The sequence below is a fragment of the Neofelis nebulosa genome, chromosome 9, assembly GCF_028018385.1.
Source record: "Neofelis nebulosa isolate mNeoNeb1 chromosome 9, mNeoNeb1.pri, whole genome shotgun sequence".
Classification (NCBI taxonomy): Eukaryota; Metazoa; Chordata; class Mammalia; order Carnivora; family Felidae; genus Neofelis; species Neofelis nebulosa.
Window position 1 is genome coordinate 66535087 of NC_080790.1, and position 24061 is coordinate 66559147.

Consider the following 24061-nt stretch of genomic DNA (forward strand, 5'->3'; position numbering starts at 1 on the left):
GACAGAATCTCTAAATCTGTGGTTAATTCTAATATTATAGAAATTGATTTTTACTTAGTTTGGCAGAATCTGGTAATATAATAAAATAATAATAATAGAACCTAACCTGTATCATAAGGCTTTTTTTTCCCTGTCTCTCAGTGTCTTTCACTGGCTGATGTATTACCACTTGTAGCTTCATATATTTTGTCTAGCTTTTTGTTGTTGTTCCAGGTAAAAGACAAAAATTTAGTTCCTATCACTCCATCTTGACCAAAAGCAGAAGTCTGGTTTTGTTTTTATTTTCAGAGCAAATTTTAGTGCAAAAGTCTGGCCCTTATCACAGAATTGGAAAGTTTGTGGATTCATGTCTCTTCTGTGTTTTCTTTAATAAATTATTTTTGTTTCATTAAAGTGATACAAGGTAGCATTAAAAAATAAACACATACAAGGTAGCATTAAAAAATAAACACATCTGACACAAGGATTCAGAAGCCAACTTGTTTTAAGACTTTTCACTGTATGTGGCAATTGGTATTCTTGATTGTGAGAAATTCCCATATTTTGCCATTTTCTCCCCTGCATCTTTTTTTTTTTTTTGTCTAAGTGTGATTGTTTTTTTCCTTTTCTTTAACAATGAAACTGTAATAATCATTTTAAAGAGTACTCTCTAGTTTCTGTGATGATGGAAATGTTGAGACCTGTGACAGAAGAGGAGGATAAGGAACTAATGTATTACTTAAAAATGGCTTTGGCTTCATATATCAGAAAAACCAGGAATGGCATCAGCAAGATGACAGAATAGGAAGTTCCAGGTCTCATCCCCACAACAGAAACCAGTTTAACAACCATTAACAGATAAGAATGCCTCCATGAGACTTCCAGAGTCCAGGTTAAAGGTTGTAGCATTTTAGTGAAGCACGGAAATTAGAAAAGATGCATTGGAAAGAGTAAGAACTGTTTAACTTTACCATTGTCACTTCTCAACATAGCACAGCACCAGAAGAGATCCTCTGGGCCTCTCTGGGGAAAGGGAGAGCAAAGTGAGTGAGAGTCTGACATCCCCAGCCTTTCAGAACATTACCCATGAAGGTCATTTCTTTCATGTCCTACCCAGATTACTGAAGAATCACCCCACAACAGCTAAGAACAAAGAAAAGGAGCAGTGGCTCTCAACATTACCACACAGATGTCAGTAACTGGTCCATTACCCGAGTAATGAACTCCATCAGCTGACCCAGCCAAAATCTCTGGCTAGGCTGACTAGTGAAGAACTTTCCCTGCCAAAGCCAGTCTGCAAAGACTGAAAGAAATAACTACTTCTTTAGATGGGCAGACATCAGTGCAAGATTACAGCGATTAGGGAAACTTGATACCACCAAAGAAACAAAAAAAAGTTATGAATAATGGAAAACTGTGAACTGCCTGACAAATAATTCAAAATAATTGTCATAAAGAAGCTCAGTGAGCTGTAAGAGTACACAAAACTAAATGAAATCAGGAAGACAGTACATGAACAAAATGAGAGTTTAGCAAAGACAGAAACTATAAAAAAAGCAAAAGAAATTGTACAGCTGAAGAATAATACATTGGCTAAACTGAAAAAAAGTAATAAACAGCTTCAGCAGCCAACTCAAGCAGATAACAAAAATCATACAACTCAAAGATAAGCCATTTTAAATTATCCAGTCAGAGAACCAAAAGAAAAAAGAATGAAAAATAGTGGAGGAAACTTGTATCAATTGTGGGACACTATAGAGAAATACAGTATACACATTACGGGAACCTCAAAGGAGAAAAGAAAGGCAGAAAGCATATTTAAAGAAATAATGGCTAATACCATCAAGTCAGGGGAGAGATACGGTCATCCAGGTGCATGAAGTTTATATGTCCTCAAATAGATTCAACCCAAAGAAGTCTTCACGAAGGCACGTTACTATAGAACTGTCAAAAGTGATGGAGCAGCAAGACAAAAAAACACCTCTAATCACATACGAGGAAACTCCCTAAGTCTCAGCAAATTTCTCAGCAAAAACCGTGGAAGTCAGGAGAAAGTAAGATGATATATTCAAAGTGCTGAAAGAAAAAACTACTGAGACTACTTCACCTGGCATTACTAGACCTGCCTTACAAGACATGCTACAGAGAGTTCTTTCCCCCCCCCCAGTTTTTGTTTATTTGAGAGAGAGCGTGCACATGCACACAACCAGTGGGGGGTGGGGAGAGATGGAGAGAGAAGAGAATCCCAAGCAGGGTCCGTGCTATCAGGTCAAAGCTTGACATGGGGCTTGATCTCACAAACTTGAGATCGTGACCTGAGCCGAAATCAAGAGTTGAATGGTTAACTGATTGAGCCACCCAGATGCCCCTAAAAGGAGTTGAAATGAAAGAACACTAAACAACTACAAGAAAGCATATGAAAGTGTAAATATCACTGGTGAAGGTAAATATGTAGATAAATACAGAATAAGTAATACTCTACTGGTGTTATATAAATCAGTTTTAATCCTAGTATAAAAGGTAAAAGACAAAATATTAAGAATAACTATTTATAGTTTATATCTATTTTTAATAGCTACACAATATGGAAAAATAGATTGTGATGTCAATTTCATAGTATGTGGATTGGGAGTAAAAGTGTAGAATTTGTTTGCAATTGCTGGTGAGATGTTAATATTTGAATATGTAAGGAATTCCAGCAATTCAGTAGGGAAAAAATCAACCCAGTTTGAAAACAGGCAAAAGAGCTGAATAGATATTTCTCCAAAGTACACATACATCTTTTAGAATGGCTGTTACCAAAAGATAAAAAGATAAAAAGTCTTCATAAGGATATGGAGAAAGGAGCCTCTTGTATACTGATGATGAGGATATATTGGTGCTGCCATCAGAAAACAGTATGGAAGTTCCTCTAAAAATTAAAGTAGACTACTATATGATCCAGCAATCTTGCTTCTGTATATAAATCCAAAAGATCTTGAAGAGATACCTGCACTCCCATGTTCAGTGCAGCACTATTCACAATAATCAAGATATGTAAGCAACCTAAGTGTCCATCTGCAGATGAATGGATAAAGAAAACTTGTTACACATGTACAGTTGAACATTATTCAGTTTTAACAAAAACAAGAAATCCTGCCATTTTTTGACAACTTGGATGAACCCCAGTGAACACTTTGCCAAGTGAAACAAGCCAGACACAGAAGGAAAAATACATGATACACCTTGTATGAGGAATAAAAAATAAACTTGAATCAGAGAGTATAATGGTGCTTGCCAATGGATGTGGAAGGTATTAATCAAAGGGTATAGAATTTATACAGGATGAGTAAGTCCCAGAGACCTACTGCACAGCATAGTATCTATAATTAAGAATGTTATATACTTAAAATTTTGCCAAGAGAGTAGATATTATGTTAAATGTTGTGTTTTCATCATACAAAAAAAGAAAACCCAACTTAAAATAGTTTTACTTAAAGGTTTTATTTTGTTAATGTCACAATAAGTTGAGAAGCAACTCCCAAGATGCCCTTAGATCCCCATCTCGTTATGCCCAATCACTTTCATCTTCTGAGCCGGTCATTCTCATTTTCTGGTTTTAATGTCTGTTACTTTGAGGTTGTAAGATTACTATTCCACCTCCAGGCAAGAAGAATATGAAAGCAGAGGGCAGAGTAATGGAGAAGGCTAGATAGCTTTTGTGTTTCATTTTAAAGCACTTTCCTGGAGGTTCCACTTAGCAATTCTACTTGGATTTCTTTGGCCAAAAGTGAATTATCCTTAGCAATGAAGGATGCTGGGAAATAGTGTTTTAGGTAAGTACATTGCCTCTCTGAACAAAATTTGGGCTCTGCTAACAAAACAGAGAGTAGAGACTAAGTTGGCATCTCCTAGTATCAACTGCAGTCTACCTCTATACCTACCTAACATTTATATACATTTTTCTTTCCTCATCCACCCTTCCGTCAAGGGAGACAAATCAAGTTTCCATTCACTTTTGTATCCAGTGCCACATCCAGAGTATTTGGGTATTACATAGTCCTTCAGGTCCAGATAAGGCTCCTAGTGTTTCACTGACCTATAAACAAAAAAATTTATCGCCCCCAACATCAAAACTAAACTGCTTTTGTTTGGAAAAGGGAGAACATACATACAGCAGTCGTTCATTCACAACTGTGATGCATTGGTCCATCAGTTATTTGTTGAATAGCAACAGCTCAGACTTCTTAACCAAACCAGCTGTCTCTGAAGAATCTCCCTTGCCTGTTTTCTTCCAAAGCCTTTCTTCTCTCAGGACATGATCAGCTGTGGCTACATCTGGGATGGGCAGTAGAGGATGCCTTTCTTCCAAGCATCTGTATAATCTTCATAGCTTACTTTCTGTTGGTATGAGTTCTCTGGCCCAGTGGTGGTCTTAAGAGATTGAACAGTCATGGACTGTTCTTTATTTTAAAGCTTTCTTGACAGTTAAGCTTCCTCAACTGTTTAGTAGGCTTCCAAACTATTTGCTTCTTATGTATTCTGAAGATCTTACACCAAGCATATCTTTAAACCTAGAGATTGCAATTTATCTACTGACCTCTGTGCCCTTCCTAGGTGAAGTTTCAGTATCTTAAAACATTCTGAAGATAGCATTCAGTGGTGCATATACCTGTCTCTAGCAGGGAGGTCTTACAGGCCTTTGAGAAAGGCAGTTCTTTTCTTATTTCCTAAAAGGGCTATAGTTCTCTATAGCCATCTGTTTCTCTATGAAATATATAAATTGGCTTTTTTCACCTCCACAAGTCACTAAATTATGCGACTCAGAGTTTGGCATTGATATTGATGGAAGCAGGATTTGTGAGACATTGCATGTAAGAGAGAAGAGCAGAAAGTTTGAAGACTGTTTTAAAATGACATTTCAGTGTATGAGCTATACCATAAGAAGCCTTTCTTGCCACTGTGGTTTCATTTAGATGTAACTTAAATTCGTCATTTATGATTTTTGTGTGTGTCAAGTTTTAAATGAATGAATTTATGAAAGAAGATTGTATATAATTGAGCAAATTATCTGAGGCCCTAATTAACTGGTAGAATCCAATTTGTACATATTGACAGATTTAAAGTAAGTAAATACCATAGCATTGTTCTGAAGAAAGTTTATTAGCTGACACCTTTTTGTAGTATCTTGATATTTTACATGAGTTATGCTTTGCCGATCATATCAGAATAAGAGCAGCAGATTAATGTGTAATCTTTCCTTCTAATTGAAATGAGGCTTGGATCTGAATTTATTAATGTAGGTCTGTGAATTTTATTTCATAATAACTCTGAAGAGATTTTATTCTGTTCCTAATGCCATGACAGTTGATTTATTGGTGTTCAAATTTTGAAACATGGTAGGGGTAGAGTTCTAATTTTGAGCAGTTCAGTTGCTGTGACATGGTTTTGTTGGTTCTTCGCTGAATTTAAGGAATTTTAAGGAACTTTACAGGGAAATATTTTTGGAAATCACAATGTATTAAGTTTGAGAGGGGCTAGCAAAACAAAATAATAACAAAAAATGCTTTATACTGAAGATTTCTTTTTATTACTTTACAGAATTCTCCCAATTTAAGTTCATCTTCATTCCACGCAGTTCCCTAGTTCATCTCCTTTAGTTACTACCTTTCTTCCCCCAGTTATAAACATATTCTCAGATCCACTGAGTTTATGTGAAAACTTTTTTCTTTGACATGAACAGTCGCTTTGTATTGTATTTTAATTCCCAAGATTTCTTAAAAATATACGCCAAAAGCAGATTTTGTATCTGCAGGCTGCTTTGTAGTTTCATAATCTAGATGCCAAAGCATGCAACTAATGTAACAACAAATCTGTGTAGTTTTAGATTATTATGTAACACAGTGCACACCCACTTGCTTCCTGTGGAGAGTTGTACTGAGTTTTCCCCTTTTTTTGCCAGAAAGGATTTTCTCGTTAGAAGCTGAGACAATCAGGGCACCTGGGTGGCTCAGTCAGTTAAGCGTCTGACTTCAGCTCAGGTCATGATCTCACAGTTAATGGCTTCAAGCTCTGCATTCGGCTCTGTGCTGACAGCTCAGAGCCTGGAGCTTGCTTCTAATTGTGTCTCCCTTTCTCTGTACCTCCCCCACTGATGCTCTCTCTGCCTCAAAAATAAAAATGAACGTTAAAGAATTAAAAAAAAAAAAAAGCTGAGACAGTCTGTGTTTTAGGGTCACAAGATATGTGGTCTTATTCACTCAACTTCTAAACTCATAACTGAGGCTGAAATCTAGAATGAGCATCTGTTAGAATTTCCAGTGAACAAGAATCACTGGTAAATTGTTTTGTTTCCCACTTCCCCTATACTGATGTTATCATAAGCTGTAGTGTGCTCTGCTTTTTTTACTAGGTTTTTTCACTCATGTGTTTATAGAATTTTGAAAGATATTAGGTACCTAAAAGTTTAAATATGTTTTGCAAAATATTAGGAATGTAAAAGCTTAAAAAAGTTTGTTTATTCTTTGTTTTTTTCTGTATAATTCTGATTTTATTCTTTCAGTTGGTATATTTGTCTTATCTCCAAACCAGGTCTAATGGAAATATGTTTTCTTTCAGGATATCCTTCTCATTAATGTAGTAATTGAACAAATGATCTGTGATACTGATCCTGAGCTAGGAGGTGCTGTTCAATTAATGGGACTTCTTCGTACTCTAATTGATCCAGAGAACATGCTGGCTACAACTAATGTAAGAAATTATTCTGAGATAAAAATGTTTTAGTCTAGTCAGTTTTAAATGATTTTATGTATAATAAATTATGTATAAACATATAAATTATATGTAAATATAAAATATTTTAAAATTTGTACAATTTTGAAAAACAAGTATTTGTACACTTGGCATTCAAGTAGCAGTGACAGTCCTGTAGCAGTTTATTTTTGGCAAAATACAAGATTGTAATCTGCTAAAACCTTAGTAAAACTTTAGCCTTTCTATTTATGGCCCTTGGCCTCTCTTAAGTTCTTCAAAGTTAGCATACAACATTGTGTATATATGTAGCACTGCTGAACTGTAAACAGTAAAATTGGCGAAAATGATAAGTTTTATGTTATGTGTTATTTAATCATATTAAAAATTAATGTGTACTGAATGGTCTCAACTACGTAGTAAGAGAGAAGTCATTAAAAAAAGACTTACAGAAATATTCCAAAATACTAATAGTTATCTCAAAATGTTGGGATGTTTTTCCTTTATAAAGTTCCCTCATATTTAGAGAATATGTATGTTGTTTTTAAATCATGACTTATTTATGAGACCGTTTGTATAAAAAATAGTGGCCAAAATCAAAAGCATTATTTTCCAAATAATAAATTTAATTTAAAAAAATAGGTCTAAATTCTGCCTTGTTTCAGATGGCTTGATAAATCAGTTTGGTGTTTTTTCATATTTGGATATGCTATGATATCTGGAATTTCAAAGTTTAAGCAGTTAAGTTGCTCCTCCCACATTGCTTGATAGATATTCTTCATTGCATTGCAGATCACAAGCGTATTTGAAGAAAAATTCTTCTGAATAATTTTCCTCAGATAAACTTTTTATCATCATTTTCTTGGCTTTCATTTTAATTTAATACGTAATACGAAATAGATTTGATTTTTTAGTACTGCAAAATATCAAGTTGAACATAAAAGTAGTTTTTTGCTGCTTTTGGGGTATCTTAAAGTATCTGTTATTTGTGTATGACCTGCACTAATTCTTAGAGACATTTTATTAATTAAAAGATAATAAAGTATTTTTTTTAATTCTGTATATTTCAGAAAACTGAAAAAAGTGAATTTCTAAATTTCTTCTACAACCATTGTATGCATGTTCTCACAGCACCACTTTTGACCAATACTTCAGAAGACAAGTGTGAAAAGGGTACGGTCTCTTACTTAACTGCTTATGGTTTCTGTTTTTGAAGGCTAAAATAAGTATTAAATCTACAACAAGATGTCTCCTCAGTGCTTTATATGTCAGGGAAATTAATACTGAAAAATTTTAACTGCAGTATAAAATCATGATTTCCCTTGTTTCAGAGTGTCTGTGTTAGAGAATGATACAGAAAATGTGGCAAAAAGCATTGCACGTTGAGGAAGAGATTTATAAACACCTAGCAAAAGGAGATTGTTCCCAGAGTTGTTAGAGTTAGTATCGAGAATAAGAGTAGACAGTATATTACCTATATTAGAAAATCCAAGGGAACCATCATTTTGGAGGGTAATTTGGCAGTATAGTAAAAACTTTAATTTTACAACATAAGGATCAAAAGTTGATGGGTTAATCAAAAAAGTTGATTAAAGCAGAGAACGGTTTAAAAAAATTAACTCTGTGTGTGGCACCAGGGTGACCCAGTCTGGAAAGCGTCCTACTTTTGATTTTGGCTCAGGTCATGATCTCATGTTTTGTGAGATCGAGCCCTGCATTGGGCTCCGTGCAGACAGAACAGAGCCTGCTTGGGGTTCTCTCTCTCTCACTCTCTCTCTCTCAAAATAATTAATTAACATTAAAAAAAAATAAAGTTAAAAAAAAATCCGTCAACATTTATTCTTTTTTAATGTTTATTTTTATTTTGAGACACAGAAAGAGAGAGAGAGAGAGAGAGACAGCGGGAATCCCAAGGGGGAAAATCCCAAGCAGGCTCCGCATTGTCAGCGCAGAGCCCAGCGTGGGACTTGATCTCATGAATCACAAGATCATGACCCGAGCCAAAATTAAGAGTTGGAGGCTTAACCAGCTGAGCCACCCATGCACCCTTGTAAATATTTATTCTAAATTCTGACTCATTTGCTGATATTTTGTAGAGGGGCAAGCCTTTTTTTTTTATGTACTTTTTAACATATTTCCATGTCCTCTATCACGCATAAACTACACCTGTAATTCATCAGCTACAACTTCTGGTTTTTCTACTTCTACTGTATTCAGCTTAGCCATAGATATTACATTTTTATGATATTACATCAGTCTGCAGTATTTAAATTATGTATTCATACTGCCAAAAATAACTAGCATAAACAAAGGACTTTTTGATAAGCATACAACTCATCTGGTGAAATGAGAAATAGGGGGGACACATTCAATGAGTCAGTTAAGAAGTAAGTGAAAGAGAGTGTTTACTAAAGTAATAAAATTGTGAACTGGGCACACCTTACATAATACCATCAATTCAATTTCTGAGTGTCTATCCTAGGGAACACTTATTTATTTGTTTTTATTTAAATTTGAGTTAGATAACATACAGTGCAGTTGTGGTTTCAGGAGTAGAATTCAGTGATTCATCATATACAACACCCAGTGCTTATCACAAGTGCCCTCCTTAATGCCCATCACCCATCTAGCCCATCCCCGACCCACCTCCCTCCATCAACCCTCCATTCTTCATCGTTAAGAATCTCTTGTGGTTTGTTTCCCCCTCTCCTCTTTTTTTCCCCCTTCTCATATAGCCATCTGTTTTGTCTCTTAAATTCCACGTATCAGTGAAATCATATGGTATTTTTCTCTGATTGACTTATTTCGCTTAGCATAATACATTCTAATTCTAGCTCCATCCAGGTCATTACAAATGGTAAGATTTCATTCTTTTTGATGGCTGAGTAATGTTCTGTCATGTAGATAATAGATACAGATATATAGACACAGATGCACACATGCACACACGCACACACACACACCACATCTTCTTTATCCATTCATCAGTCAGTGGACATTTAATAATGTTAATAATGCTGCTATAATCATTAGAGTGCATGTACCCCTTTGAATCTGTAGTTTTGTATCCTTTGGGTAAACACCTAGTAGTGCAATTACTAGATCCTAGGGTAGTTCTATATTTAGTTTTTTGAGGAACTTGTATACTGCTCTCCAGAATGGCTGTACCAATTTGCACTCCCACCAACAGTGCAGGAGGGTTCCCCTTTCTCATGCTTGCCAGCACCTGTTTCTTGTGGTGTTAATGTAAGCCATTCTGACATGAGCGAGGTAGTATCTCATTGTGGCTTTGATTTGTATTTCCCTAGGGAACATTTATGCATGTGCATGACAGGTACAAGGATGTTGGTGCCTTGCTCATGGTAGGAAAATGAAGAATGTATGGTATATTCATATAATGGAATACTATATAGCAATTAAAATAATTGAATTTTGATCTATCATCTGACTAGTTCCCAAAAATATATAGTTGGGTAAAACATGTTGCAGAACATTTTCATGCAGAATGGTTTCATATGTATAAATTAAAATAAATTTTTAATCTTTATTTTAAAATACTTCCAGCCATACAAAAATATTTAGATAATTGTATAACAGACCCCCATATATTTCCTGTTGGCTTTATCAAAACTAACTTGACATATTTTTCCAAATATTTTCGAAAAGAAAATAAATTACGGATTTGTTGGAGTTTCCTGTTCTCCCCACATTCTCATTTCTCCCCCCATCCCTCAAGAAATGCTAAATTTGAAGTTTATCACCTCATGTCTGTTTATATTATTATGACATATATAATGTATTATTTTTCATGTTTTCAAACTTGATAAGAATTGATTTCTGTTTTTCATATTCTGCAATTTTTTTCTTTTACTCAGTGCTTTTTAGAAATCTGTCCATATTGATACCTAGAGTTCTTATTTTTAATCCGTACATAATATTCTCTTATGAGTATGTTGTAATTTAACCTTTCTGCCTCTAATGTACATTTGTTTCCAGATTTTTTATCATACACAATGCTGTGTGATAGTCTTATTTTTTTCTACACAAATGTACTGTAAGCCATGTGCCTAGAAATCAGAACTTATAATGTCTTACTTATTTTCTCAAAATTCAAAGCATAAATGACTAATTGTTAACATATGTGTTATTCTGGAGTTGAAGAAACTCCTCCGTAGAGAGACCTGTCCTAATTGTTGGAGGATGACTAAGAGAAGTAAAAGAAGTATCATTCTTTTCTCTGGTTGTAACCTCACTTTCTTTTATCAGAATATTTGTGATATTGTCTTTTAATAATTCCTCATCTGCACCCAATTCTGTAAACAATTGCAGATACAGGTATATTTGAAGCAACTGAATTTTTTAAATTGAAATATAATTGATACACAGTGCTACGTTGAAGAGTCTATACTTTAAGCTGTGCTCACCACAAGTTGTAGTTACCATCTGTCACCACACAGTGCTGTTACAGTACCATTAACTATGTTTCCTGTGCTGTACCTTTTATCCCTGTGACATACATTCCATAACTGGAACCTTGTATCTCCCTTTACTCATTTTGCCCACCCCCTTACCCTCTCCTCACAACTAATTCTTAATGGTTATTATCCAGGTAAAATGAGATTATGATCAAAGACATGGTTTGTATGTTGTAAAGTACTAGGAAAATGTGATCTAATTATTACTGAACGGACTTTAACTTTTTTTATTAGATAATATAGTTGGATCTAACAAGAACAGCACGATTTGCCCTGGTAAGTATAAATTCTTATTTTATGAACTAGTACAAAGTGAAAGCTTTTTTTCCTCAGAGTATAATGCATTTATTTCTACAAGGCTAGGAAAGGCATATTTTCGAACAAATGAAATTAAAAAAATAGATTTCCTTTTTTCTTTATAATAAAGAAAAGGGTCCACTTTCTCCAATATAAAAGAAAACCAATTGTAATTTTTTGTTTTTGTAAATTTAGAGCTTATTTTCTGATATTTTTTTTGAGAAGACATCTGAAAATTGAGGATTTTAGTTCATTCTTATCTTTGAAATCCTAAGGCCAGTTGGGAACTAGTATTGATGACAGCATTATGCTTAGGTATTGTTTATGAATGTGAGTGTAAACACTGTTGCTTCTGCTTGGAACATGCATAGCAGGTGTGGGGCTGGGAGTATGGAAAATATGCTGTGTGCACCTAGCATTCTATCTTTTCTGCCAGGCTCATCAAAGGTCTAGGAGAGATTGGATTCAAGATATCATGAGTAATTTCATGTCCTAATTTGAGAATTGAAAACAAGACATTTATTAACACTGCAGATCATTGTTACAAAATCTTTGTAAATAAAATTTGGGAATTGATAGGTTAAGAGAGTTTGTTTTTTTAATGGTGAGGGACTAGTTCATATATTGGTTGTGGTGTTGGTTACACAGATTGCTCTGAAGCAAGTAAAACTCTTTACTTGCATTTAAAGTAGGAAGGATCTTTGAAATAACAGAACTGTATTTTGTATTTCTGTTTTAGTTTATTTATTTATTTTGAGGGTGGGGGAGGGGCCGAGAAAGAGAAAGAGAGAATGCCAAGCAGGCTCTGCACTCTCAGCACAGATCCAACACAGGACTTGATCACACAAACCATGAGATCATGACCTGAGCCAAAATCAAGAATCAGCCACTTAACCAACTGAACCAGCCACTTAAAAACTGAACAGGTGACCCAGTTTTTAATGGCTATTCTGTTATCAAAAGAATGCTGATTTATTCCTGATAGGATCATAGTTGCATAAAATATTTATTTATAATTGTAATCTTCTTCAAAAATACAGTAGTTGGACTAGATTTATTCTGTAAAGCTGTAATTACGAAATTTCCTCACGGCTTAATATTTCTTGCCTAAAACATTTGTAATAGGTGTGTGTAATTGTTGACGTGAGCCTTTGACATACATTCAATTTTGATGTTCAGGAAACAATTTGAAATCTCATGAATGTATACACCAAAGCCTCTTGAGGGAAAAAAACAGTGTAGTTTATTTCAGTAGGCATCTCATGGATATCATGATTTGATGTTAAAATGATTATTGTTAAAAATAAATATTGATGTAATATTTTTCACTTGATGTTCAAATAGCCAAAAATGTCCTTTCCTTAAAGGTGTCTTTAAAGAAAGCATATTGGGGCGCCTGGGTGGCTCAGTCGGTTGAGTGCCCTACTTCGGCTCAGGTCATGATCTCATGGTTCGTGAGTTTGAGCCCCGCGTCTGGCTTGCTCCTGTCAACACAGAGTCTGCTTCTGATCCTCTGTCCCCCCCTGTGCCCCTCCCCCACTCGTGAATGCACACTCGCTCTCTTTCTCTCAAAAATGAATTTTTAAAACATACTTATTTTGCTGGGGAAATTTATATTGCACCATGTGATGGGCAAAAAGTTTGAGCTATTTACTGTGGACTCTTTTTATCGGTTAATTAATAGTAATAACACATATTAAGGAAACACTACTAAGAAGATCTCAGTGCAATGATGGTTTTCTTATCATGTTTGTAGATTTTTATTTAGACTTTCTTTCCTCTTAGTATTCATAAATATTTTATACAAGAGCCTTAGAAAGTATCCATTTAGTCAGTAAAACTGATAATACTTTTGGGGAGTCTGCTAATGAAAAAGTAAAAATCCGTAGCTTCTTTAATTGATATAAAAATGAGTAAATAGAATTTTACTGTTGCTCTAAAATCTAGGACATAAGCTTTATTCTATTTAGATGAATTGCGATATTTATTTTATTTTCATATGATGACTTTCTTTGTAGATAATTATCAAACAGCACAGCTGCTTGCCTTAATTTTAGAACTACTCACATTTTGCGTGGAACATCACACATACCACATAAAAAACTATATTATGAACAAGGACTTGCTAAGAAGAGTCTTGGTCTTGATGAATTCAAAGCACACTTTCCTGGCCTTGTGTAAGTAACACTTTAAATGAATGTTCTTGTAAAATATCTTAAGGAACAACATTTTTAATAGAGATAAACCCTGAAGTTACCCATTGGACTTTTTTTTTTTTTAGCAGTATATATGCTATTAAAGAGATGATTTTATGAGAAGTACTAATCTTTTATTTAAAGGACAGGAGGAATAGGTCATGGTGCTTCCCACCTACATATTACTCACATTTGGATTGAATTGGCTTAAGTCGTGATACAATAGCATGTACAACAACAGCGTTTCACTAATAGAACAAGTCCTACTGTCTTTTACGTCCACTTCATTACACTGTCATTCATTGGTGACTTTTTTTTATACTTTTGAGATATAGCCTTGAAATATTTTTGTGTAACTCGGGTTATTTATTGAACTTGTAAAAATAATTTAGGAGTAGTCCCCCTCAGTAGACCAATTGAACCGGTAATAATCAAACTTAAATGCCAGTATTTGCTTCAGTTGGTGGTTGCCAAACTTTTAACTTTCCTTTCCTCTTCACAATTTTACCTGCAAATAGAGATAAACTAACAACTTCCTCTCTCCAAATAAAAAGAGCTTTGTGTGTTTTTTCTGAGCATAAAAATCATAGATAAAATGTAAACATTTAATATATAGAGAAAATATTAATCCCCCAACCATTATTTTTAAGGCTTTAAAAGTAGCCACCATTAACAGCCTGCACAATTTTTTTCTGTATCCGTAAAAATTTATATAAACATATTTACACAGTTATAGGTATTTTTTATTTTTATCCAAAAAAGGATCATATTAACATACTTCTCAGTCCCTTAGTCTTACTCTAGGTGATTGAATATAGTCTCAACTAAGTTGTTTTTCTAAATGTAGCTGAATAACATTTGATGGAGTGGCTCTTCCACAATTTATTCTGCCATTCTGCAGTGTACAGATTATGGGATTGTTTTGGTATTTTGCCACTCCAAACAACTTTGTAGTAAATAGTCTAGTATATGAATCTTTTAAGTATTGGTTTATTTCCATAGTGTAGATTCCCAATAATTCTATTGCCAGAAAAGAATGTTTATATAGTTTTAATGTATCCTTTTAAATTTGAGTTTAACATACAGCTTCCAGATAACTTTCCCAAAAGATTGAAGCACTTGACACTCTGGCAGCATTCAGTTTTACTGGCTCCTAAAATGTTAGGAGGCAGATAATGGGAAATGTGGTATTCCACTTGTGTTCTAATTTATGTTTTCTTTGGCAACATACTTTCATGTTTTAGTGTTTTTGAATTTTATCTGTTGTGGATTGTCTATTACCTTTTTCTTAGAGCTCATTTTATATTAGAGATACCAGTAATATATCATGTTTGGGGGGGGAAATGTCCCAGTCTCATTTGTCTTTCACATTTACCTTTATTTTATTTTTTGACATAACAATTTTAAAATTCTCCCTAATGAAAAATATGACTTCTTTTTATGAGTTTTGAGGATTTTGTCCTCCTTAGGAACATCTATGTTCTAAGATTATACAAATAAAATATCCTCCTCATTTTACTTCTGATATTTTTATTTCATTTTTTACTTATATATGTAATACATTTGAGGTTTGTTTTTGTATATGGTTTGGAGGGCCTTGCTTTGTTTTCTTCTAGATGGATAGCCAATTGTGCCCATCCTCTTATTAAATAAACTATATTTTTCTTACTGAATGAAAGTTTCTCTTTTGTTATCCAGTAAGTTACCACATATATCTTGTGTCTTACTTCTGGACTAATATTTTTAAATCTGTTACTTTACTAGACGAAATAATGGGAAAGTTTATTCTTAGTCCACTATGGCATCTTTGTTGTAAAGTTAATTATCTGCTAAGTCCCTCTTCACTTTTCGTTTTCATAATTTTCTTGGTTCGTGGACACTTGTTCTTCCACAGTAACTTAAAGATAATTTTATCTAGTTCATCCTGATCACATTTACATTAAATTTTTATATTAATTTTCAGAAGATGGATGTTCTCATGATAGGTGTTCTTATGTGGCTTTCTGTAGCCAGTGCTTAGGGATGACTGCAGAGTCATTTCTTTATGTGGATATGCCATAATTGAACAGATCTCCAGTATTTACATGTTTACATTGCTTCAAGATTTCCATTATAATTAGCAGTGTAGTTGTAACTATATCCTACTATTCACCAGCAGTGTATGAGCGTGCTCACATCTTTACCGGTGCTTCAGTCTTTTTAATCTTAAGTAAGTATTTCTTGTTCTGCTACAAAGACTAGGTGTTGTTAGAAGTCTAGCACTTCTCTTCACACTTGTTTAGTGTTACAGTCATCCTACATTTAGACCTTACATGGCCTGTTTCTGTTTTATTCTCAGATAATATTAGGAACCTCTTTTGACAGACACAACTTCTTTTAATGACTTCCATCTGTGAACAGTGGGTTGAAATGAGAGACTGAACATTTCTTTTCAGTATTCTAAAATGTGAAAAGCCAGATGATACTGCTTATTTGTTACTCTGTTGTTCTTTTACAAGTACAGCCTGATCTGCTATGGCAAAACAGCTCATAAGCAGTTGGTAAACAAGGAAATGACATTATAATGTGTAGGTAGCGTCAGTTCACAGATGCTTTTTCCAAGGCAAAGAGAACTGAAATGGTGGGAATGGAACTGTAGCTTTCATCAGAAAAGTAAAAGACCTTCAGCCCTCCTCTTAAGCTGGCAGCAGGAACCCCTTTGGCTTTATTTTCAGAAAATCACAAAGAAGTACCTACCTTCAGAGCTCCCTCCTGCAGAGAGGCAAGGCCGTCTTGACAGACTACACCGCTGCTCCGCCCACCTTCATGACGGACAGCCCTGCGCTGGTCCTGAGCTGCTGTCACTGTACTGTCTTCATGTCCACCAGCACTGCTCCCAGTACTGCCGGTATCGGCAGCCTGTGCTTTCTATATGTTTTTTTAATCTCTATATCATGGAGCTACCTGTCTGAGTAGTTTATTTATCTCCTAAATACCAATTATTGGACTTTTTGCTAGCTACCAGAGAAGTTTATACAACTTTAAGTGGTCTCTCCCTAACTTATTTTTTCCCTCAAAACCCAATTATTTTTAGTACACATTGTTTACTTTTTATTTTAGAAGTATACATTCTTTATACTTCCCAATAATTATTAATAAATTATCAATTTGTTCTCTGTATTATTTTTAATTAGGTGCTCTTCGTTTTATGAGGCGGATAATTGGCCTTAAAGATGAATTTTATAATCGTTACATCACGAAGGGAAATCTTTTTGAGCCAGTTATAAATGCTCTCCTGGATAACGGAACTCGGTACAATCTGTTGAATTCAGCTGTCATTGAGTTATTTGAATTTATAAGAGTGGTAAGTTTATAGTAAAGGCTTCTTAACAAAATAATTATGTTTAGCAATGTTAATATTCTAAATTGTGAAATTGAGCATAGTATTTTAACCCATGTTTACTGTGTATTATTTTTATTGGCCAAATGTTTTAGGATTATATTTAGCATATGTATGTAGACTTTTCAGTCAAGCATGCCATTCAATGATGTGATCTCTCTGATCTGTTGTAGGGGTAGTGATAAATATAGAAAGGTTGAAAATAATTACTTTGGTAAACTTTGATGGAAGATGTATAAAAGGTAGGCTTTTATCATGGAATTTTAAGTTGAAGAGACCAGGAAGTAGGCAGACCACTCCAACTGCCTTATTTTATAGATGAGGTATTTGAGTCATCCAGACTGATTTGAGTGATTGATTCAAGAGCATCCATTTGGTTAGGAGCACAGTCAGAGCTTGAAGATAGGTCACAGCTCGCTTTGGGGCAACATAAGATTTGTCATAAAAAGATCTGGAGAGAACGATACGTGAGCAACAGGGATAAGACAGGTAACTGTAGAACCAGTACAATGAATTTACCCTCTCCCACACAATGAAATCATTCCACCAGGGCAAATGGCCACGTGGTTAGAAAGAATTTGAAAAAAAGAAAATCAGAGCTAGAAATTCATTCTCTAGTTGTGTCTGTTACAAATCACATTTCTGCTCATGATATGCTATTCTCAGATAAAGATGATTTGGCTAACTGGATTATTTTTCTAATAGTCACTTGCTAAGAGTATGGTTTTCAAAAGGATGAAGAGGATGGAAGTACTCTTTAGCCTTAGAAAAGAGGGAACATAGTTAACTAGCTCACCAAGTATCTGAACCCCAGTTCACAGTGTACTGTTCTAATGAATAGAGATTGACTTTTGTATTTTTTTCCTTAAAATTTTTGGTGAGATACTGATAAAATGAGTTGTAGGGTAACAATCCCATCCCTATTCCTATGATTGAATTTGTTTTTCAGAAAATAATTTTGGGTAGTTGATAAATGTACATTGAATCCCAAAACTTGACTCATCTTTTTGTTCAGGGTATAGTACAGAACCATTTTACCTGGGTTTCTAATATTTCTTAATTGAGATTTACAGGAGAACTAATTTAAAGACTTAAAATCCTTAAAAGAAACAGTTTGTGGTATATCTTTTTTTTTTTTTTTTTTAAAGCTTATTGGAAAGCGAGAGAGAGAGTGCCCACGTGTGCGCACCTGAGTGGGGGAGGGGAGGAGAGAGAGACTCCCAAACAGGCTCTGTGCTGTCAGGATGGTTCCCGACTTGGGGCTTGATCTCAGGAACCGTGAGAATCAAGAGTTGGGCACTTAACTGACTGAGTCACCCAGGTGTCCTTATTATGGTGTATCTTTTAAAGAAGTGGCATGTATATTTTTTACTAATATTAAATTCCTGAATGACAACTTCTATTATTAATAATAAAAATATTATTCAGGCACCTGCTTGAGATTCTGTCTCTGTTTCTCTCTCTTTCTGCCCTTTCCCCACTTGGGCACACACTCTTTCTCCAAATTACAAATAAATAAACTTTTTTTTTTTTTTAATGAGCCTGCTTCACACTCAGGTATTTGGAATGATTATTTAGAATGGTTCATATAGAATTTAGAAGTTATTGCTGTCAGTTTATTTCATAAAAATTATACCATTGGAAGACTGGAAATAGGTGGAATTCAAGTTAACAGTTGATCATATCTGTACATGTAATATAGTCAAAGAAGTCTGTGTTTATTATTTAGGTAAGGCTTCTTACCAGTTAAAGAAGGAGTCATTAAGTAACACCTAACATTTTGTTGAAAATATAATTAAAAAAAAAAAAAGAATATAATTTTCTAACTGGCTGTGTGCTCTTGATCAGGCCATCTAACCTCTGAGATCTTCAATTTTCCTTCTCTGTAAAATGGGAGTAATGAACCCTATTTCATAGAATTGTTAGGGGGATCAAGTGAAAGTATATGTTAAAGTGCTTTTTAAATTGTGAAGTGCTACATAAATGGAAAAAATAAACAAGATATAAACTAAATCTGTTTACTTTCAGATGTTTAGTAGCCCCCCAAAAAGCCTTCTTTTTTATTCCAAGTTTTCTGAGGAGGCCTGGCTCATGTATAAAGAAACTAGGACACTTATTTTTGGAATGCGATTTTGAAAAATCTTTTTTGGTCAGCTTTGGAACTGTAAAAAAGTTTCTTTAAGTTTTTCTCCTAACAGTCATTGAATTATATTTGAATTGTAAATTTTGTCCTTATACAGGAAGATATCAAGTCTCTTACTGCACATATAGTTGAAAACTTTTATAAAGCACTTGAATCAATTGAATATGTTCAGACATTCAAAGGATTGAAGACTAAATATGAGCAAGAAAAAGACAGACAAAATCAGAAACTGAACAGGTATTGTTTTAAGTATATTGCATCTATAGTTTATATAATTATATCCAAAATCATCTTTTGTTTGGATCTGACATAAGAAATTTACCCAGGAGCATTCTTTCCATCATTAGATAGTACAGAATCTTCTAGAAGGGTAGGATATTCTCCTTACCAGAATCTTTTATGTGAAAAATGACTGCTTTGTATCATAACTCAAGGTAAATTTTTAGTTTAGTTTGCAATATCCTTAAATATTTTGGGATATTTTCTGGTTACATCTTGTATCACAATTGAGGTGGTTATGATATAAATTATACTCAGTTAAAATTACTTTAGCTCCTCTTGGTTATACATATTTATTCTCAAATTTAATCTGGTTACAAACTTTAAGTCATTAGTATTTGTGGTATGTTTCTTACAGTGTACCATCTATATTGCGTAGTAACAGATTTCGCAGAGATGCAAAAGCCTTGGAAGAGGATGAAGAAATGTGGTTTAATGAAGATGAAGAGGAGGAAGGAAAAGCAGTTGTGGCACCAGTAGAAAAATCTAAGCCAGAAGATGATTTTCCAGATACTTATGAAAAATTTATGGAGACCAAAAAAGGTATTAAAATTTTAAGTTTTTGAATAGTGCCTCATTTTTAAATACAGAAATTATTGAGTTGTCTGTGAAGATTTGGCCATAGTATATAAAGTATGAAAGATAGGAATTTTATAGTGAAATGTGACCTTTTAAAATTTCCACATCTTTTTCCAAAGCTGGGACTTATTTTCATGTTTAAAATGTTTTTCTTGAAACTTGTCATTTTGTGATGCCCTTCATTTACTATTTAGAAATTATATTTTCTGAAATTATTATATTTTCTACTTAATACATTGTCTTCTGTGAATAATCTTGGATTTATTTCTGTACTGAAATCCTCAATAATAATAGAGACCATACAGATCCATAGAAACTTTCCAGAGCACTCTGCCTTTTACAGCTGAGGAAACTAAGCTCAGAGAAGTAACTTTGCTCTTTGAAGTTTTAAAATCATTATAAAAATTTAATAAAGATATACTATTAAGGGAAGAGAAATGAAAGTAAAATTTCCCATCCTTCAAATAGTTTAACTTGTTTTTAAAACTGAGATCTTACTTAGCTTTCAAAAGAATGAATCACTTTAATTCTATGGCCTAAAAAATTACCATTATTGGAGTACTGCCCTCCATATATCATATAAATGTTTAATACAAATTTACATTTTGAAAAGCAAAGCATTTCCTGGACTTCATATAAAGTTTGTGATTTTGAATGTGAGGTATTCTAAAGGCAATTCTCCTTAGATAGAGTTTTATTGATTTATTACATTTTTCCTGAAACCGTTGTTCCCAGCATCATTCATCATGTACTCGTTAATGCTCTTAGTTCTGTTTACTTTAGCCTGGGGGAGCAAATAGCCCATTAAAATGTCCTAAGGAATAGGTGGTAATTTTTGGTGACCTAATTCTTCTACCTTTACTCATTACAGGCACTACCCTGACTGCCGTGAAAAGGGGCAGTGAGGCCGTGCTTGAAGCACCACATCCACTCAAGAATCATACACAAAAACAGCAACCAGATATGAAAGGATAGTAGATACCTATGTCATAAGAGAAACAGATAAAGGAACCTGGAATATTCAGGAAATAAGAGACTGATAGATATGATCATATCATCGTCTTTAAGCATTTAAAATACTGACTTGTGGGAGGGATTATCAGGTTTTCACAAGGACTATAGGAGTATAGGATCAGTGCAGTGAGTAGAAGCTGCAAAGAGACAGTAAAAGGAAGTCAGGCAGGTAATGAATCCTTGATGTGTCCTAGATACAGCAGTGTAGAATTCTAGCGTAGGATGGCAGATTCTGGTATATAATTCTTAAGATCCTTTCTAATCCTGAGATTTCTAAGATTCCAGCTAATTAAAGACTTACCACTGTACACATCATGCTGTACTCTTACAAAGCAGAGGCAATGATTTATAGGTTTTATTTTTTTTTTAATTTATATTTTTTTCCCAATATATGAAATTTATTGTCAAATTGGTTTCCATACAACACCCATTGCTCATCCCAAAAGGTGCCCTCCTCAATACCCATCACTCACCCTCCCCTCCCTCCCACCCCCCATCAACCCTCAGTTTGTTCTCAGTTTTTAACAGTCTCTTATGCTTTGGCTCTCTCCCACTCTAACCTCTTTTTTTTTTTTTTTTTTTTTTCCTTCCCCTCCCCCATGGGTTTCTGTTAAGTTTCTCAGGATCCACATAAGAGTGAAAACATATGGTATCTGTCTTTCTCTGTATGGCTTATTTCACTTAGCATACACTCTCCAGTTCCATCCACATTAATGATTTATAAGTTTTAAAGTTACTGTGCTTTTCAGATGCTTTGCTTAGGAATCTTTACTAAAAAAGATTTAAATTTTTGCTTTAGCAAAAGAAAGTGAAGACAAAGAAAACCTTCCCAAAAGGACATCATCTAGTGGCTTCAAATTTACTTTCTCCCACTCTGCCAGTGCTGCTAATGGAACAAACAGTACAAACAGTAAATCTGTAGTGGCTCAGACACCACCAGCAAGTTCTAATGGATCCTCTTCCAAAACTACAAACTTGGCCACATCAGTAACAGCCACCAAGGTATGTGAAACTATTCTATACACAAACTTTGCTTTTTCCATCTTTAAAATTATTTCATGTTTACTGAAGAAAATTTGGATAATAAAAATAATTTCAAAGAAGAAAGTTTTGCTCGCTGTCATCAGAGAACATGACTGCTAATATTTGATTCTTCTTTAGGTATATGGGTTTATCAGACATGTAATTAAACAGTTTTGTATCTTGCTTTTATTTATTTGTTAAAAGAATTTTTCTTTGTTACTTAAATACTGTTGATGACCACAGAATTTCATTTTATTTATCTGTATCATAATATTTGTAAGCAACACACCCAGGAATATTTTGGAGCACATAAGTTGATTCTGCTATTTCATTGATGGGACTGCTGGTATTGTTGCATTTTAAGCTATTTTCTTGGATAGATGCATAAAGGAATGTTTTCATACATATTATCAGATACATCCAGAATGTCTATACCAGCTTATGTTACTAGAAGAATTGTATGAGTGTGCTTGGCTCACTGCAGCTTTGCCAGTGTTGTTAAATTTATTTTTAATCTTTGCCCATTAGGTTGCATAGACAGAATAGATCTCTTTCCCAATTGTGTGTCTTGTGTTAGTAGCAACGTTATTAGCCTTTTGAATTTGCTCTTCTGCAAGTTGTCTTTTCATAGTCTTGTCTTTTTAAAATTGGCTTATGTTTTTCTTAATATGAATGAATCTTCAGTTATAAGGATATTAGCCTTTTTGTTACTTGCATAGCATATGTATTTCCCATTGGTTACTGTTTTATATAAACAAGTTTAAATTTTATATAAAACTCTCTTCTTTCATTTATATTGTTATTATACGCAACCATCCTTTTCCCCAAAAAGGAGTGGCATAAAATAAAAAGGCATAAATATAAGACAACTGTTAGGAGAAGAGTAGAAGGACAAGAGGAGGGAAATGTTATAGTAGTATAAAACCTAATCTTAAGTGATGCATCTAGTTTTGAACACAAAATACAATTTGAATTTATTGTTTTAAAAAATGTGGAGTCTAGTCAGTATTGCATTGAGGTAGGCTCTTGACTAAAGATCACAGAAGTAGCATTGTCAGTGAGATTCTACTGCTTTTGAAACATTTTATGTTTTTTAACTAGAAATTTTAAAATTAATTTTCCCTTCTTGATAGGACAATTTAATGTAATATTTGTGATACTATAGTAAGAATATTTGCTGTGGAGTTCAATTGTTTGGGTTCAAATCTTGGCTTAGCCTCTTTCTAGGCTGTTTGACCTTGAGTAAATTATTAAATCTCTCACAACCTTAGTTTTTTTTTTTTTTTCATTTTAAACAAGGATAAAAGAGCAGCTACTCTAAAGGCATGTTGTAAATATTAAATTTTTTAATAAGTGTAAAGAGCTTAGAACACTTTGCACCCTCTCAATATAGCCTTTTTTTTTTTTTTAATTAATCAAAGCAATACATGCACTTACTGTCAAAAGTCAAAGTAGTATTAAAATGTTGAGGGAAAAAATCAGTCCTTTTTCCTTTCCACAGAGATAGCTTAAAACTCTTGTACCTTCTATTTCTAAGTAATATGTTAATACTTCTGTGTTGTTTTGCCAAGTTTAGACCTAATTTATTCTTGTTATGGTAGGTAAGAATTTAGCATGTGAACAGTCCTTACCACACCCTCACCCTTATTTCTTCTCTCACAATTTTTGGTTAAATAATTGATAATTTTATTGCTGTGATGACAATATAAATATTCTTTGTGAATTTTTTCCTGGTCTTTTTTCCTATACTGTATTTTTCTTGATAACTTTTCTCTTTCTAGAGTAAATAATGGCCACCATTTTTTCATTTGTTGCAGTAGTTAGGTGCCTGTCACTAATTCTTTAACTACCTCTCAGGTTAGTTTCCACATAGTGTCCCCTGTGGAGACCTCTGTCTTGAAGCCTCCCTTCCAGTTCCAGCTTAGATCGGTTGCTGTCTAGATTTGCTGCACAGCTTTTGTCTTATGGC

General features: G+C 34.0%; 1 protein-coding gene and 1 long non-coding RNA gene across 6 annotated transcripts in view; one reads left to right on the forward strand and one right to left on the reverse strand.

The window, feature by feature from the left end:
* PPP4R3B (protein phosphatase 4 regulatory subunit 3B) overlaps positions 1-24061 on the forward strand; it is a 64854-nt gene that overhangs the window by 35012 nt on the left and 5781 nt on the right. For 4 of the 5 annotated variants that reach the window (XM_058684055.1, XM_058684054.1, XM_058684052.1 and 1 more), the window contains 8 exons: positions 6577-6708; positions 7779-7881; positions 11418-11459; positions 13499-13657; positions 16849-17018; positions 19295-19434; positions 19835-20019; positions 21869-22071. In XM_058684055.1, coding sequence (XP_058540038.1) covers positions 6577-6708; positions 7779-7881; positions 11418-11459; positions 13499-13657; positions 16849-17018; positions 19295-19434; positions 19835-20019; positions 21869-22071 — 1134 coding nt within the window. The remainder of the gene's footprint in view (positions 1-6576; positions 6709-7778; positions 7882-11417; positions 11460-13498; positions 13658-16848; positions 17019-19294; positions 19435-19834; positions 20020-21868; positions 22072-24061) is intronic. The other variant, XM_058684053.1, reaches the window with a different exon arrangement.
* On the reverse strand, positions 418-6619 carry LOC131485077 (uncharacterized). The gene is made up of 2 exons (XR_009248627.1): positions 951-6619; positions 418-680 (listed from the first exon to the last, which is right to left on the reverse strand). It is a non-coding gene; the product is annotated as an uncharacterized LOC131485077 (long non-coding RNA).